The 18,612-nt window shown below is 36.4% G+C and overlaps 1 protein-coding gene across 3 annotated transcripts in view; it reads left to right on the forward strand.

Moving 5' to 3' along the window:
* The window catches only part of LOC114646261 (G-protein coupled receptor 55), a 127,285-nt gene extending 110,060 nt beyond the window's left edge, over positions 1-17,225 (forward strand). For 2 of the 3 annotated variants that reach the window (XM_051923546.1, XM_028794377.2), the window contains exon 2: positions 15,394-17,225. In XM_051923546.1, coding sequence (XP_051779506.1) covers positions 15,401-16,306 — 906 coding nt within the window. In that variant the 5' untranslated portion in view covers positions 15,394-15,400 and the 3' untranslated portion in view covers positions 16,307-17,225. Of the gene's footprint in view, positions 1-12,946; positions 13,044-15,393 lie in introns of all 3 variants that reach the window. The other variant, XM_028794378.2, reaches the window with a different exon arrangement.
* The last annotated feature ends 1,387 nt before the right edge of the window (positions 17,226-18,612 follow it).

Consider the following 18,612-nt stretch of genomic DNA (forward strand, 5'->3'; position numbering starts at 1 on the left):
GAACGAAATGTTCAAATGCTTATATCTGAATTTACCCAATCTAACTACATACAGTATGCTTTAGTTATACAGTAAATGGATTCAGCTGTTATTCCCACTGCTACCTCTTATATGCTGGTCTGTCTCTTTACTCTGACGCTAACCCTCCAATTCTCCATTTTCATCTTATTCTGAAAGGACTCTTTACTCTCCTGCTTCCATTTAACCTTCTTAATCCTGTTTAACTAACTGTTTTTTACCATCTTATTCCACTAACTTGAATTACTTTCCATTTATGTATTACTCCCCTTACTCCACATTCCTACTGTGTTCTCTCTGCTAGTGCTAATTGCACTGCTGCACATTCCACTCCACACTTCTATCCCGCCTTACTCCACTTACTTTCTTTACTGTGCTTTCTTTCCTTAAACCATTAGCACAGATTACTTCCAATACTTCCTTTGCTCTTCTTATTCACCTTCCACTCTTATTATCTTAGTTTCCTTATACTGCTGACTCACATTACTTTCCATAATTATCTTACTGTTCATGTTGTCACAGCTGGGCTTTCTATTTATTACACTAACCCACTCTTTTCACTGAATGTTTACCCTACTTACCCTACTTGCAGACCCACTACTTAAGCTACTAAAATACAATACTCCCATCAGTTTCTTTAGTCACTTTAATTTACTTGTCTTCATTTCTCTCCTTACATCTCTAACTTACATTAATCTGCACACTATCTTTATTGTTAATCTGTTGATTTTTACTTAGTTCACTCCATCCATCCATCCATTTTCCAACCCACTGAATCCAAACACAGGGTCACGGGGGTCTGCTGAAGCCAATCCCAGCCAACACAGGGCACAAGGCAGGAATCAATCCCAGGCAGGGTGCCAACCCACCGCAGGACACACACAAACACACCCACACACCAAGCACACACTACGGCCAATTTAGAATCACCAATCCACCTAACCTGCATGTCTTTGGACTGTGGGAGGAAACCGGAGCGCCCGGAGGAAACCCACGCAGAGAACGGGGAGAACATGCAAACCCAGGTCCCCAGGTCTCCCAACTGCGAGGCAGAAGCGCTACCCACTGCGCCACCGTGCCGCCCTAGTTCACTCCACTTACTCCTATTATTCTAAATGACTAATTATTTTTCCTTATCAGTTTCCTTACTTTTCTTATTGCACTTCTTCTACTGGCATTTCACACCTTAAAGCTACAATACATTATGTGACTTTTCCAAAGATTTTTTGTCATAGCCTTCATTTATGTAATCTTAGTGAGTCAGAGGCAGTCAGAGAAGCAAGTTGCGTAATTTGACATACCAAGTGACCAAGTGTCCAAATAGTCTGTGACGTACTCCAATAAAATCAAACAGGTTTGCTTTTTGTCTTTAGTCATAGAGGCGGGCTGTTTGTGCATGAGAGCTCTCAACCAAAGAATGCTCATCCGGAAGTACGTTGCATTGAATGCAGTGACAGGGAATAAGGATAGGTACGTGTTTTTAGACCCCACAAACAAAACAGACACTAATCTGTCTGATGTCATATGTTTTATTTACCAAGACAAAATGGGAAAAAGGGGCAGAGATTGCAACTTAACTTGCTGTACCTGTCTACCCATTGTACAGCACTGGCTACATCAGGCAGAACTCTTTTGGTTCTCAATACAGGCAAGTACGACTGTGCTGGAAGGTTGGCACTCACTCAGTAAAGGTGACATGGGCAGCAATTTTCAGTTGCTTAACTTGACATGGTCTGGTGACAAGATCAGCAACTGCAGTCAGCAAATCTGAGTCGCATAATGAAACGTCAATTTTATCAAATTCTGTCCATAGCAAACAATCCTCAAGAACTCCTGTGGAATTTACAAATGTTCACAGACCAACAGTGAAGTACAGAATATCCTAGCCTGCCCCAGGATCTTCCACAAAGTAGGATGTTCCTGATATTAACTAACATAGTTGTCATCTGTTGGGGAAATTTCCAAACCATTCAACTGCTCTTCTTGATGTGGAGAAGCATGGATTCTTCTCTAAGGACCTCTCTTATTGTTGAGCTCTTCACCGTATTGTCCTGATCAGGAATCTCATTTCAGCTACTTATGAAGATCCTATGTTTTATTTTCTTTGAAATAATAGATGAGAATAGGGATTTAGATTAACTGTTAAATTGAAAACATTATCGAAGGACTACATTCTTATTTTTCCATAACAGTCTGTTGCATTGCTTGCAAATTATGGCCAGTGCATTGATTCTTTGATCAATTTCTTGATCAGCACCGTGCTCCCCAATGAAAAGTCCAAGATATTCAGACTTATAATTTACACAGTGTATTTGTTTACTTGCACAAAACAAGGCACTGTTTTCTAGGTGTGAATTATGTCTTCAGATTTCAAGCAACTGGTTTTTCTCTAAACCAGTTTACCTTGGCTACAAACTACCCCAGTTACATGTAGAAGATTACAGTCTGATATCGCCAAGAGGAAAATAAGATCTATAAATTTCACTGCAGTGCCACAACTCTCAGGACTGAATACTATCTAAGTCTCACTTGTGCCTTAATATCCTGTTCTGAAAAATGACAAGCCAAAGAAGAGACAATGGGCTGCGGTCACCCCAAAAAAAGATTCAACTCAACTTAACTTCAGGTATGCAAGCATGATTTTCACTCAGCAAACACAGAGAGCAAATGGCACATTGCAGCATCCCTGGAGTTAAGACACTAAATGATTACTCATCAACTGAAACATTCCCTGTAGTTCAGCTTACTAAAGGTTATTACCACTTACATATCCTCAAGGCAGAGTTTCAGCCTCCCACATAACACTTTGATGAGCAAGACACTCCCACAAAATAAAGCACTTTCAGCATTTTCTGATTGGATCGCACCCACTGCTGCAGCCTTACCACAAGAGTTTTTTAGTACGTCTCTGTGCTTTCAGTTATAGAAATTGACCATGTTACCACATTTAACCTGTAAACTAAATGGAATATACTCAGAGGGTTCCATTCACTTTTTAAGGATATCACTAAATATTCTCACACCAAAATGGGGAAAACCCAGCAGCATTTGCCCATACTTGATGAGCCATCTACTATTGCATGAAAGGTATCTTTCTTTAATTTAAATGGCTTTCGGCACCATTGTTGTCCACCAATACAACCAAAGGTTAATGTATTGATATAAATAACCTTTTGGCCACAGCCCATTGAAGAACTGGCAATTACAGAGATTTTCAGCAAGGTCTATACTAATTCAACTTCCTCCAATATACAGGAGAAGATCTTCTAGATACAAGAGTTGAAGTCTCCATGAAGGAGTAACGGACTAGCACCCCTCCCTAACCAAGTGTCCAGAATATATGACCTCAGGTCGCTTAGCATGGCTAAAATATTGATTGTCTCAGCTTGTCCTATAATACATTAGTAACAGATACACTCAGCAGCCTTGTGTCTGAACATGATGTTTATTATTCATGCAATACCATGAGTTTCATAAAAATACAATAACAATTGATTTCTCACATTTAGAATCAGTAGGCACTTCCTCCAAACCATACTCCTGGAAGTACTTTCTCTTTCAATATTTTTTTTAAAAAGCACTATCTAGAGAAGGCTATTAGGTACATATGCAAAAACAGTAGTCAAAATGAGTTCTCTCAGAAAATTTTTACTACATTGCACTCTGCCAGTAGCTTGTAATTACCCCTGCAACAATCTCGGGCCTTTCTTTGGTGCCACTCGAGTTTTGGAGAGTGACTTGATTGCACTAAGTTGAGAACTCTGGTTCCAGCTGTGTTGTACAGGTAAATACAACTAAATCTTCTTCCACAAACTATGACTTCTTTCCTACAAGTGAGACAGTGTTCCACATACCAAAAGACAGTTTACAGGAACTAAGACTGTATCGATAGCTGATGTGCACATACAGTACTTATCACACCTCTGCTAAAACAGATGACTCCACTGCCGGATATGAGAAAACATGGCAGCTCCATGTTATTTTCTTCACACTAAGCCTTAATTGGGTTAAGTGAATCATCCTGTCATTGGGTACTTGACTGCAAAAGGCAGCCAGCAGCATTTTTGTCTTGGGTGTTATTTTCTAATTTGTTGTTAGAACCGTTATGGGAAGACTTCAATTTTGTATTGTTTTAGTCACCCCAAAGGCCTTAGGCTTGCCCTTTTTTTTTTTTTTTTTAAAAGATTTTTTTATTGAAATTTATCATGGGATACAGAGATTACCGTGCAAACCATGTTCAGATGATTACATTAATTATTAATTCACAGCAAAAAGTTTTAAGATTCCATATCATAAAAAGGAAAGAAAAAAATATAAGCAGCATATGGTTATATGTTTAACATACAAGTCAAAAACTAAAAAGATAAAAAAAAATGAATATATAAATAAATATATAAAATAAAAATGTTCCAATTCAGATTTTAAGTTAAATATGGTAATTTTATTATGTATACTGTAAGAGGAGCACTATATTGCACCCAACCCAACACAGATTGACACGGAGGCATAATAAACTGTTTATTTTTCTTCAGCTGGGGGGCACATCTTCCCCGTAATCCCACAACACAGTCTCAAGCACAGTCCACAAGTAACACCAAGCACGCTTCCTCTCTCTTCCACCACCACTCCTCCTCAGCAAGCTTTGTTCTCCTCCCACCCGACTCTGGCTGCTGAGTGGTGGTCGCTGGCTCCCTTTTATTGGGTACCCGGAAGTGCTCCAGGTGGTTGATTATCGACATCCGGCTGCATGTCTGGGTAAGGTGAAACCAGTGCCCAAAAGGGGCCAGCAGCTCCTGCTGCAGCACCCACTTGACGGCTCCTGCGGAACCCCACAGAGCTGCATAGGACTCCAACCCCCATGATGCCCTGGGGGAGTCCGAGGCACCACTGCAACCCAGGGAGGCTGCCATCTAGTGTCCAGGGGGAGATACTGGGTTTCCCACCCTTGTCCCCCTGGTATATATGGTGCAGGGGTGTCCAGGCCAGGCATGGGCCCCGGCCATCCGTCACAATACACGAGTCCAATAAAGTACAGAGATTATAGCATTCTGTTGCAGTTTACAAACCCTGTTGCATTATTCTATTATATTTTCTGTTTGGCTTGCATATAGAGACATTAACTGTATTTCAAGAGGTAAATTACACCCCATCACCTATAGGCACCACATCCCCTGTGTGTGATCCAATTATGAATTAACAACAATTGAGTAAAAATCATAAACAGGCTATGCACTTTTATCCTTGAGAACCCTGCGCATAGGACAGCAATAAGAGAGACAAATGTTCTTACCTTTTAAGAAGAATATTAATCGCACCTCAGTTATCAAAACCTTCCCACTGAGACCAGAAGGTAACTGTCCCTTGAGTGGAGCCATTAATCTTTGAAGAAGTACAGCACAGTGAAAAAAATCAGGTTGTTTCCATTTCAATATTAAAATTAGCTTAACAGCATTTGCAGCTAAAGAAAGTATTTTTTGTGTGTGAATGGGACAACTGTGTAGAGGAGAAATCTAACAGAAGTCACAACTGAGGAGATGGAATGATAATATTATTATTTCTTAAAAAGCAACCATAGTTTGAACATTTCGGTTTTAAGTATTTGTTTATTTCAAGAAGTAACTTGAAAATATGAATACAAGAATCAAAATTTTTATTTTGAAAAAGTATATAAGGGTGGAGGGTAAGCCCATTAAGATGTTTTAACTTGGAAGTAATATATGTGCTATGAACAACATTATATTTTACCATCTGGGGATTTGGTTTTTGGTCTTCTTAATGCTAGAAAACACCATGTCCCAACTCGGTATATTTATATCTGTAAAATCAGATTGGCATCTCAATAATACTGCAGGTAGTTCTATTTCACTATCATTTAGAAACATGTAGCACATTAATCCATCACTTTAGTTTGGGGACCAAGGGCTATCATAAAACTATATACAGTTAGGTCCATAAGTATTTGGACAGTGACACAATTTTCATAATTTTGGCTCTGTATGCCACCACAATGGATCTGAAATAAAGTAATAATTACATGATTGAAGTGTAGACTTGCACCATTAATTCAAAGTGATTAACAGAAATATTGTTTGAGCGATCTAGGAATGACATTCATTTTTATACATAGTCCCCCCATTTTTTGGGATTTAAAATTATTTAGACAATTGACTGACAAGCTGTTCCATAGCTGAGTGTCAACAAGTCCCACATTATTACATTAACTATTTGAGCAGGTAGAATATCTGGAGTTGAGTGTGGAATTTGCATTTGGAAGCTGTCACTGTGAACTCTCAATTTAAGGTCCAAAGAGCTGTCCCTACAAGTAAAAACAAGCCATCATCAGGCAGAGAAAACATAACAAACCCATCCAATGGATAGCAGAAACACTAGGAGTGGTCAAATCAACCATCTGCTACATTCTTAAAGAGAAGGAGCACACTGCTCAGTAACATCAGAAGGCCGGGACAACCATGGAAGACAACTGTGCTGGATGATTGCAGACTTCTGTCCTTGATGAAGAAAAAACAATTCACGCCATTTAGTCAAACCATGAACACTCTCCAAAATGTAGGCCTATCATTGTCAAAGTCTACAATCAAGAGAAGACTTCATGAAAGTAAATACAGAGGGTTTACCACAAGGTGCAAACCGCTGGTAAGCCTCAAGCATAGGAAGGACAGATTACCAGAAAATATTTTTAAAAAACCAGTCCAGTTTTGGGACAGTTTTCTATCTTTACAGCACCATGCTTAATTAAAGAGGGAAACTTTCAAAGTGCTGTGTGGGATTTGAAGTGGTAAAATGAAAGAGAAGCGAGCATTTGTGGCAAAACGCCTTTATTTTGTAGCAGGTGCCAAGAAATTAAAAAGGTGGGGCATTCATCCTTTTCCAAACAGAGTGAAGATCAAATGCCACTTGATATAATTCATGATATTGATGAAGTTCCAGGTCTGAAAATGTGACCCTGCCTTCCTTCCATACCCTGATTAAGGTCTTGTGTTTTACTTTTTGTACCAAAAAATGAGGATAGGATGCTGCCCAACTCCTGCCAATGATGAGTTGGAGGTTGAAACAGAATCATAGTGCTAACTTAGTTCATCTGAGGAAGTAGTAACATTTTAATTAAGTGGGAGAGGTAGGATAAAAGCAAAGATTCCAAGGAGGAGGTAGAATGTTTAATAGAAAATAACAATAATTCAAAGCAAAACATTCAATTAATAAGGATGTAATATCAATACCTAAATTTTTAAATCATTTCACAATATTAGTTGCAATAGGGTAAGATATCATATAGGCAGTTTTGTTTAACAGTAATAATTGCTATTTGGTGTAGTTAATTTTATGACCTGAAATGGATTAATAAATCTAAACAAAGTCTAGTACTGAGAGTATACATACTTAGAATGGGACATCTCCGAGAAACAGTAAAATGTCATCATCGTATAGTGAAATGTTATGTTTTGTGTTGTATAATGTAATTGGTTTAATATCTGATGCTTTCCATAGAACTTCTGTTGTAGGTATCAGTGAGAAAATGTAAAGAAGTTGTGAGATTGGACAGCCTTGGTGAACCACACAACATAACAAAAACAGAGAAGACAGATCTGAATTTATTATCACAGAGAAGTTAGGTGATGAGTAAAGTACTCCAATCAGTTTTAAAAAATATATATTCCAAAACCAAACTGTTCCAACGCCTTCCACAAGAAAGTTCTGTTCAGTTTGTCAAATGCTTTCTCGGCTTCTAAAGAAAACACAGCTGCAGGTACTTCTGCTTTCGAGCTCCATTCTAACACATGCAATGCACATTGAACGCTATCTGCACTGCACATGGTAGGGGCAAAATCTGTCTGATCAGGGTGAATTAGCATGAGCTCAAGCACGTGCAGATTGAACTCCGAGTCCAGCTCAGGGCGGCGAAGGAGCAGTACAGGAGAAAACTGGAGCAAAAGTTGCAGAATAACAGCATGAAGGAAGTGTGGGATGGGATGAAGATCATCACTGGCTGTAGCTCAAAGTGGGGTGCCTCCATCAAGAGAGACAGGAATAAAGCAAACCTGATGAACAACTTTTTTAGCAGGTTTGACCACCCTAACCCACTCTCACTCTCACCTCAGAGTATTGCATCCTCCACCCATCTTTCTGCTGATACCAGCATAGGAGAGAGTTTTCCCCCACCCACAATTACAGCAGCCCAGGTAAACAGAGAGCTGAGGAGACTTCAGTTCTAGGAAACCTAAGTCAGGTTGTCAAGTTTAAGTTGAACTAATGGCTGCCTTCACCCATTTGGGCTCATGTGCAAATGTATACATAACTGGATTGCATGTGATTGACAGGCACTATATTAAATTACAGTGACCATTAGAAGACTCCTTTTTTTGTCTGTTTCCTTATTTGTATAATTGTTCTTTCTATGTATTAGTTTATTCTATTCACCCTAACTGTTCCTTGAGTTCACAGTATAAGGAGCTAACTCAGTGTGGCCAGTACTTGGTGTGAGGCAGGTAGCTGTCCTGTAGGTGCCACTGGGTGGTAACATCGAAGTGGAGACATCCACACATTATTACTCACAAATGAACATTTAGAGCTGTCAGCATGGTTTTGGACTTTATTGGGTTATTAGGGTTCCATAATGAAATCCATGTGAACATGGGAAGAACATGAAAGTTTCAGACATTAATATCTCAGTCAGGTTCACCTCCACCTGCTGTGACATTTTTTTAAATCACATTGGACTTTTAGTTTTTCGTATTCCTTACTGGGAAGCACGAGGAAAACTTAGAAGTAGTCTTATCACTTATTTACAGATGTAAAGGTGAATGGTAAATCAAATAGAGACAAGTCATCCACTCACATAGAGATTTCTTTTTATTGTGAAAGAAAAAGTATGCCCTAAGAGAAAGCACTAAGCCTCACATTTGCAACTGTTCCATGAATCTCACTGTTGGCCTGAAAGAGTAATAGATAGTAGAGAATTCTGACGCTTCACTAAAATGCTTGTGATTAAATCCTGCCAAATCTGATGACATATTTTTGACCTCTTCAATACAAATAAAGTAATGATAAAATCTGCCATTGTAGTGACATATTCAATATCATTTATCTGTTTTTTCTTCATTTTTAAATATCTTAATGTTTGCTCAGCAGTAATTACTTGAGTAAAACAAAGCGTGCTTGATGTGAAATAAAAAAATAAAAACAATAGTGAAAGGCATGCCTGACAATGGTGAAATTAGTGTAAAGTCTTTTCAGTCACTTAAAAAATTTTCTTTTGAGACATTATTGAAATGTTAATGTGAACAAAGTGACTGTGCTATTTCAATATAAATATTAAAACATTCTCTTTGGCTCAACTTTTAAATTTTCTGTGTTATTTCTCTCCAATTGCCTTTTAGCTTCCCTTAGGTTGCACTCATAAGTCACACGGTTAATTAGCACTGGAGTTACTAGTTTTATAGGCCTTATAAAAATTTTAGCTCAAACAGACTTTGTTTTATATTGTACCTTTCATAAAGCAAATCTTCACTATGTACTTCTCAAAGCAGACAAAATGGGTTTGAGCCAATTTAGAGTATACAAAGTGTAAAATGAGACAAAGAATAAAGACAAAGATTTGGGGTACCACCTTAGTAACCCCATATAATTTGACAGTTTCAATAGAATAAAAACACAGCTGCATTGATATATTTACAGTCATGATCCAAATGGAACCCAAGTAGGTAACTAGTTTGCCAACTTATGAAAGAAATGGTAGGAAGGGACAGGTCCAGGATGATGTACACCGGAGATGACATCAGTGATGGTAGGATCATCAATCACATGGTCTGCAGAGGGGGAAACAGAGAAGGGATCAGAGAACAGTGCCAACCTCTGGCTCAGTGGGTCACTACATTTACTAGAGACTGCAAGTTGTCTCCCATGTGCACATGCATAACATCGGTAAGGAAGGTGAGGTAAGGTAAGGTAAGGTAAGGTAAGGTAGAGATAAGGAAAAGAAAAGCTCATTTTCAGATTAAAGCCATTCTGTAGGAAGTGATCGACTCAACACTTATCTCACTATTTAAGTCACAGCTAAATGCAAGTATTGAGGTAATTGCTCTTACATGGTTACTGCTCAGCTACTGCATAATGTAATAGAACATTTGCAATCCTGCATCAGCTCACCATAGAGCCCACCCACACAAACCCACATCAGGCCAATGTGGAATTGCCAATTAACATGCACACCTCAAATAAGCAGGACAAAAACTACAGCATGTATAGAAAACCAGTGTAGATATGGGGAGGATATGGAAAACTCGACAAAGATAGCAAACAGGCAAACAATTAGAAACCTAGGGAGAAGAAGCAGCAGAGCTAACGACAGCACTCTGTGCTCCATGTAATAATAATAATAATAATAATTCATTACATTTATATAGCGCTTTTCTCAGTACTCAAAGCGCTATCCACACAGGGAGAAACCAGGAAAATAAAGTGGTGGTCAATGCTGATAAATTCTAAATTCATTAATGCTGATGGGGCCTTATGCACAGACTGAGGAAAGTAATTGACTTAACTGAAAACCTTAAAGCTAAATAAACATTCAGCAGAAATCAAATGCTAATGCTTCAGTATAGGTAAGATGTCACCATTCAAAGATTGCAGGTGTCTGAGTGATGGATACAGAAAAAGCAGTGAGGAGGTTGTGATGAAGTGATGTAGTGTATAGTTGCTTTGTAAACCGGTTACAGTAACTTGAAGAAAATTGTGCATTAGACCAGAACTCAGTGCAGTTAGTTTGTTTAGTGCAGGAATTCTTAAACTTTTTAGTCTGAGTACCCAAATAAAAAAATAGTACTATGCTGGTAACCAAGAACAGGTTTGTTATCATAATGACAGAACAGTCACATTAATATAAATGACAATGGTCATATAATACAAATAGTGAACACTTTACTGTATTTCCATTCAAGCATGTTACTAAAAGAGAAAAGTAGAGAGCAAACCACCAAATACAGAATAGATTGTTGAGACATATCACTGCCTGTGCAACTGCTTAGTGTAAAGTTTAATAAATCTGAGAGAAATCTTTTTTTTTTTAAATATGAGGACATAATTTTTAAAAGGATAGTTTGAATATTCATTTGACTCATAGAACCAGAAGGTAGTAATGTGTTGCATATCCCTTCTTGTAGACATCTTGGTTGTACTGAGGCAGATAAGAAATAAAGTCAAAAATAATTAAACAATGCAGTTTATTTAACTTGTCTTAAATAATGTTATTTGAAAAAAAAAGTTTCAGATGAGTCCACCATTAATAATGCATTCTTCCACATGAATTCACATACCATTCAATATATCCCTGTTTTTAACATTTTTGCTGATACAAAAAAAAAATAGGCTACAATAAAAATTGTATTTAACAATTTAATAAACTAAGTACATAGGCTGAATTGGGTAGCTACATTTTTCATAAAAAATTTACGTACTGTTTGGATTTTATATGGGTGATAGGATAAATTTTGATGAAGAATTTGGTGAACAGTCCAATTTGAAATTTTTAATCCCACCCTCAGGATTGTGCCAAATTGACAAGAGATGGGCTCTACAGTTCGCCTCACCTTTTGAATATTTTCTGGTGTTCTTACAGTTTTCCATAGTCCAACAAACATGTCCTCATACTCCTAGTAGACTGAAATGCAATGAACCACTTTTAAAAATTTGGATGAGAAGAAATTCGGCCTCCTCAAGGCATGTAAACTTAAGACAGAATTTTCTTTGTATCTCAGCTACAGATTTATATTCAATGTATGAAGCACCAACCACTTGTCAGTGGCCACATCAACAGCATTTATCTTATTTCACTGCCACAGAACTATATATACCTCCACTCTATAGATTCTCGCTCCATAAAACCCTGAAATTGTCACATCTTACTGCCACACCTGCTATTTTCATTTTGACATTTCAAACTAGTCGTGTGGTCCCATCAATACAAAAGCATGTCTGTGTGATTCCCTCCTCTGTCCCCATTTACTAGTTGTATTTTTGCTTGTCAGTCATCTCAGTGTGATTATTTCATGGGCTGTAAGAGTGGTGAGGCTGTCATGATTTTAAGGTCACAGAAACAAAACCTCTTGATTAATTAATGATGTTGTTTATAGAATAGCAAAATAGTGTGCTAAATAGATAGTGGTATACTGTATCTCTCACTGCAGAATTCACAGATTTTACTAAACAATCATGTGCAAACCAATCACAAACATATCAGACACCCAATATGGTTCGTGACTCTTAGTTTAAGAAACACTGGTTAAATTCCCTTCAAGTCTGCATTTTAGGATTACCAATTTGACTCCATGCAGAACTACTGAAAAGATAACTATAGTAATCTAGTTGAAATGTAATGAAGGTGCAATTATGATGATCTGTTGGGTTCATCACTCATCTAAGTGCATTCGCTCATCATTTTTATCCCTATCATTTTACCTGGCTTGAATTATCCTGTCTTCCAAGGCTCTAAGACAGCTGTACATTTTAAACATCATCACAATGATTATCATACTTGCCAACATTAAAGAATAAATACATTGCACTGGGCATAAGATCATGGTGGTCATCATTTACTATGAAAGTAATTTGAATACATAGGAAAAATTGTTAGTTTTTGGATTGTTTGTTTACCTATCTGACTCTGACTTTTTCCTCTGTTAGTTCAAGGCAAGCTGTCGGTGCATTTTGCAGAATAGTTTCTAAACGTTTTCTTTTGTTTGCTTGTGATCCCTTGCCTTTTGTGCTCCCTAGGAGCTAGCTGGAGAGTTAAGCTCTCATGTATGGTGTCAGGTGAGCAAAGTAAGTGTTTGCAGACTCCTCAGGTTTTTTTAGGGCAAGCATCTATTACTATCAGAAAATCATATCACATGTTTCTTTCTTTCTTTTGTGCCAGCTGAGTGTTGTCATAAAGATTTGTAGCAGAGAGACTTCAGCCTAGCAGTAAGATTCAAATTTCAGAGTACTGTTGAGACATACTCCAAGGCAAAAAGGTGAGAATAATAAGAAAAATTTGCATGAGCTCCGATTCAATGTGAAGTTTGATTCATTAATATGAACTAGTGAGCCTCAAAGAAGTGGTTCAGTTTTCTTAATGTTTAATCATAGGATGTTAGCATATATCCGTGCAAAGCTACAATATCTCTAAATGTTCTTCATAAAGAATTGGGAATTATTCTCATGCAAACTGATCACAGAATCATAGTAGTAAGTCAAGAATATATTCAGACATTGACCTGAATAGAATCAAGCAACAATCCATCAGAGACCAGCAGAAGAAAGGCTCAAGAGGACTGCATTTGAATTTGTCATGAAATACTACTGACTACATGCAACGAGATACTGTAGGTAGAAGCTCATCTAGAATAGGCACATTCTACTGTGACTAACTCTACAAGAAAGGGCTATTAATTCACTTAAGTCATGTGATGTGTAAAAGAAAGCCTCAAGATGAAATAGAATGTTGAACATTTTACTACAGGGCCCCCCAGCTTCAGTACATATTACATGTACTTAAAAGTTATCTAGAGTCTCTGATCAACAGGATACAAGTACAGTATAACCAAAAATAACCAGATTTTAAAAATTAAGAAAAATCAGTAACAGATGAAAATAGAGATGCCACGCTTATTATATAACTGTAATTTATAAGAACATTTTAAAAAAGAAAGAATGATGAATAATGATTAATAGCTGTAGTTTGTAACATTTTCTACAAAGAACATGATTTTTTTTAGAAATGTTCCTAGTTAAAAATATGTTTTGAATTCCAATCAGGAAAAAAAATCATGGGTGAAATAATCTCTCACCCTTACTTAAAGAGGAACATCGAGTCAAATGCTAAATTATAAAATAAAAAACATCTAGGAAAATAAAAAGATATGAAGAAATATTAAACTGACTGCACTGTGCAACATGCAACTTTAAAACACTTGAATAATAGGGAAAAGGTTAGGGAGCGTCCACAACCAGTTTCAATAAAAGGAAAACGCAAGTGATACAGGTTCTACAAAAAACATGCCATTGCATATTTTTAATCAATTTTATTATCAAGTCCTCCATTTTCTAAACTACTTAGTACAATCTGGGAGAAAAAAAAAGACTGCGGTACCTGAAGGAAAAGCCCATACAGACATGGGAAAAACTAGCAAAGAAGATTACGCTTAGGGCCCCAGTTTGGCTAGGGGGTGACACTGAAATTTGCGGTAAGGTATTTTGTCACTCTTTGGGTAGCAGTGTTCTGTGTAGCCACTAGGGATGAGGAAAGTGATTTGTGTTTTGCAACAAATCTCAGAGTTTTGTTTTGCAAAGAAAAATTGCAAAAGAAAAGCATTTTGCTATCAGACAAATTCATGTCATTTATTTATGAAGATAAGTGCTTAGACCCTGTCTGGAAACATGTTTATGCATTAATTCTTCATGTATTTATCTTTTCAGTTAGTATATAAATCACAATCTCTACTGAAAAAAAAATCATCTGACTCTTTTTTTGTCATGTGTATACATTTTGTCAAGCTGCCACCCATGCATTGTGATTGCTCTTGCTGTACAATGCCCGCTTTGCCAATTATGATGACAATCTTGGCAATTGTAATCCTAAAGATGCTTTGTAAAAAGAAGTGAAACTCAGACTTCCACAGTGTTTGGAATTTGCATATTGTGAAAAAGAGGCATAAATAAATTAGATTTTCCTGGTGTACTAAGAATTACAGGTTCATTCTGAAATTAACATCTTTGTAATTACTAAAAATAAAAAACATTTTTTGTGGGTTTTGTGTATGGGAAATATGAAATAACTTGAAAAACAAATTTTAGTGAAACTTGTCTCTTTTGCTCAGCATTGGCAGCCTCCTTGGCTATAAAGATGTTGTCATTGGGGAGCAGCAGTGGACATGTAGTTAATGTGTATACCGTATTAACCGTGTTGCTGTGATGGATATACAGTATCCTGCAGTGCATTTATTTCACCAACATCTCTTACCTCTGTCTTGATGGTCAGTACACCCCTTTATAACAATTTTCTGCCTACTGTTATTTCTTTGTTTAAATGCAATATAGTAGTCTGTAACCCAAAATGGTTAAGAAGTGACTAGTTAATCAAATCTATAAAAGTAATGCAGGACAGAAAACCTAAAGAGAGTAATTTTTGAAGAATTTCTTCATGGGAAATGGGATTGCATACCTAGTTTTTGACAAATGCCATTGATTTGGTTACACAATTTTTTCTTTTATGCTATCACTTTTAGGAAGAATCAGAACTTTATTTGAAAACAAATGACACAAACAACTTATTTTTATGTCTGCCTGTTCAGATTGTAGTTACACTGTTGTTTTGTCTTTCAGATCCAAAATGGATTGTGAGATGGAAGTGGTGAAAGAATGGGTGAATACAATTCAGTTAATCATTTACATTCCAACATTCATCGTTGGTTTATTCCTGAACGGCATTGCCTTGTTTATTTTCATTTTCAAAATGCGGACAGAATCCACAATCTACATGACTAACTTGGCAATAATGGACATTTTTCTGCTGATCCCACTTCCTTTCAGAATGTATGCTGCCAAAAATGAATGGATACTGAGCAAGTCAGCTTGCTCAGCATTTGAGGCTTTATATTTTGTGGGTGTTTACGGGAGCATACTCACCATCACATTCATCAGCATTGACAGGTATATTTCCATAAAGCATCCTTTCAAAGCAAAAATCTTAAGATCACCCAGGAATGTCTATATTGCGTGCTTTGGAATCTGGATTATGGTTCTGGTGGGTGTCCTGCCTGTGTTTACCTTTCACAAGAATACAAATACTACTGAAAAATTCAGATGTTTTCACAATTTCTCTGATGATTCTTGGCAGCCAAAAGTTGTCATTCCATTGGTAGTCTTTGGGTTCCTCATTCCAGTATCCATTCTGCTATTCTGCTCAATCCAGATTATCAATGCCCTGAAGAAACTGCAAAGTAATGACAAGACTAGTTTAAGAATTGTTTATGCAAACCTATTTGTTTTTCTTATTTCTTTCACTCCAAGTCATTTGGGGATTTTTTTGCAGTTCTTGGTTCGAAACAAAATCCTTATTGACTGTTCCACAAAAATGGGTATCAGTTTTTATGTCCAGATTTCAATGTGTTTATCTAACATTACCTGCTGCCTAGATGCAATTTGCTATTATTTTGTGGCAAGTGAGTTTCGTTCAAGAGGCATTCCCAGGAGGTTAAGTTCAAGAAATCCTACAACTTCCGTGACTGAGATCTAACATAATAACAAAACCTTCTTATTTGACAGAAACCATTGAGAAGTCAAACAAATGACAGAGAGACACTTGTTTTAAAACATGGGCTGGCTGATTGATGCTGTTCAATGGAATGTTCAGACAACAGAAATTTAAACAACATAAAATGTTAATGTGACAACAAAAAGATTGGAGTTGTGGCACAAAGTGACTTACAGGCAAGATGGTGAACTACAGTTACACAGCTTCATGCTACTTAAGCAGGACATGTACTGCTATAAACAATCTTGGTCAATTCTGTGGGACTAATGGTTTATTTAGTACTTTCAATGACTTCTCATACAAAGAACACTATTTACTTTATAAATATTATAAAGACCAAAGAGGTTGCCTTTTTAATTTTATCCAATAAAGGACTTAAAGGGAAAAGGTACATATGGCATTAGTCTCTCAAGGAGGGAAGATGTCTATTGAAGGTACACCACAGGTTCATTTAAAAATGTCCAGTTTTTCTTCACCCTCCTATATCCTGACCATGAATCTCCTGAGTTAATATTCATCCTCCATAAAATACTTCAATAGTTTCTTTATTCAGTATCTGCTTCACTGTGCCTTGTCAATTTACATGCTGGATGGCTCTCAGTTTTTGAAGAGAAACCTTTTATACATTTTATCTTATTAACACAATTCAAGGAATTTAAAAACTGCTGCCCAGTCCAAGACTGCATCCTACCTAACCCCCAATTCTCCTAGGATGGGCAATGGCTCCCTAAGACAATCCAATGAATAAGGGAAGCTCACACGAACATAAATACATTGCTTAGACCATTGTTCATCTTGTCACAAAGTTTAGATTCATTTTCTCAACTTTTTCACTCAAGTACATGAAAATTGTTTTTTTACTTGCATTTAGAGTGTTAGCATCACTCCTACAGCAAAAAATGAACAAATAGGCACAACAGTCTTAGTATTAATGAGGTATACCCGAGGGCACTGCAGTAGTACTTAATCTAACTTTACTTCTTAAATGTTAATGTTTTACTGTTTAATAATTTATACGCTTCTTATATGTTGTTCAAATTCTTTTATCAAAATACCAGTGACAGCGCAATGCACGATAACATGGAGTGAATACACCATACGCATCCGCCCACGGCCGCCCTGGTGTGCGCAGATAGGAGTTGATTCTACAATAAAATAAAATAAACATAAAAAGAGTAATACAATCATCACCCATAAAGCGGATAGTAGACGTGACGTACTATATGTGTACCAGATTTCAAGTCAATAGGTGAAACGGTTTGCGAGCTACAGGTGATTTAAAATCCTGGACAGACACACAATTGCCACGGTAGCAAATTACAGAAGAAGATTTTACTGTTTAATAATTTATATGAAATGTGCTTCTTATATATTACTTCATATTCTCATATGATAATGATGTTAATATTTATATTGATTTCTATGTTATTGAAACTGCATGTATGTGTGTATATGTATGTATATATATATATATATATATATATATATATATATATATATATACTAGCAAAATACCCGCGCTTCGCAGCAGAGAAGTAGTGTGTTAAAGAGGTTATGAAAAAAAAAGGAAACATTTTAAAAATAACGTAACATGATTGTCAATGTAATTGTGTTGTCATTGTTATAAGTGTTGCTGTCTTTTATATATATATATATATATTATATATATAATACACACACACACATAAACATTTATATACATATACATATATATACATATCTACATATACACATATCTACATATATATACACACATACATAAACACACACATAAGACTTATTGACTGAAACGGGCTTTCACGAAAACAGTTAGGGCTTTGCTACAGGATACACCCTCCACAAGTTAACCAAGTAAAAATAAAATATATATTTCTGTTTTATTTAAACCTTTTAAGTTCATATGCATAGCCCCATTTGGCTGTTTAATTTTTTTTTTCTTTCTTCAGTAATATTTAATCTCCTTAAAGAAAAAGAACATATCCATTTTACTTTTTTTGTATCTGTGTAGTAATATTTTAGTGTAAAAGAATAACCAGTATTTAAACCTTTTATGTTACTTTATACATTTATTTTACACAATGTTGAAAAATTAATAAGAAAGCTACATATTTTGGCAGCTGCTGCTTTCATTTTCAATGAAATGAAAAAAGCTCTCCAAGAGAAAACGTCAATGAAGAAGAAACAGTTTGCACTATCTAAAAAGGAGAAACCCTCATTTATAAAAGTTTGCTGCAGATGACTTAACTGAAAATAAATGAATAGTTCCTATGTGTATAATACATATTTAT

This window comes from Erpetoichthys calabaricus, chromosome 2, assembly GCF_900747795.2.
Source record: "Erpetoichthys calabaricus chromosome 2, fErpCal1.3, whole genome shotgun sequence".
NCBI lineage: Eukaryota > Metazoa > Chordata > Cladistia > Polypteriformes > Polypteridae > Erpetoichthys > Erpetoichthys calabaricus.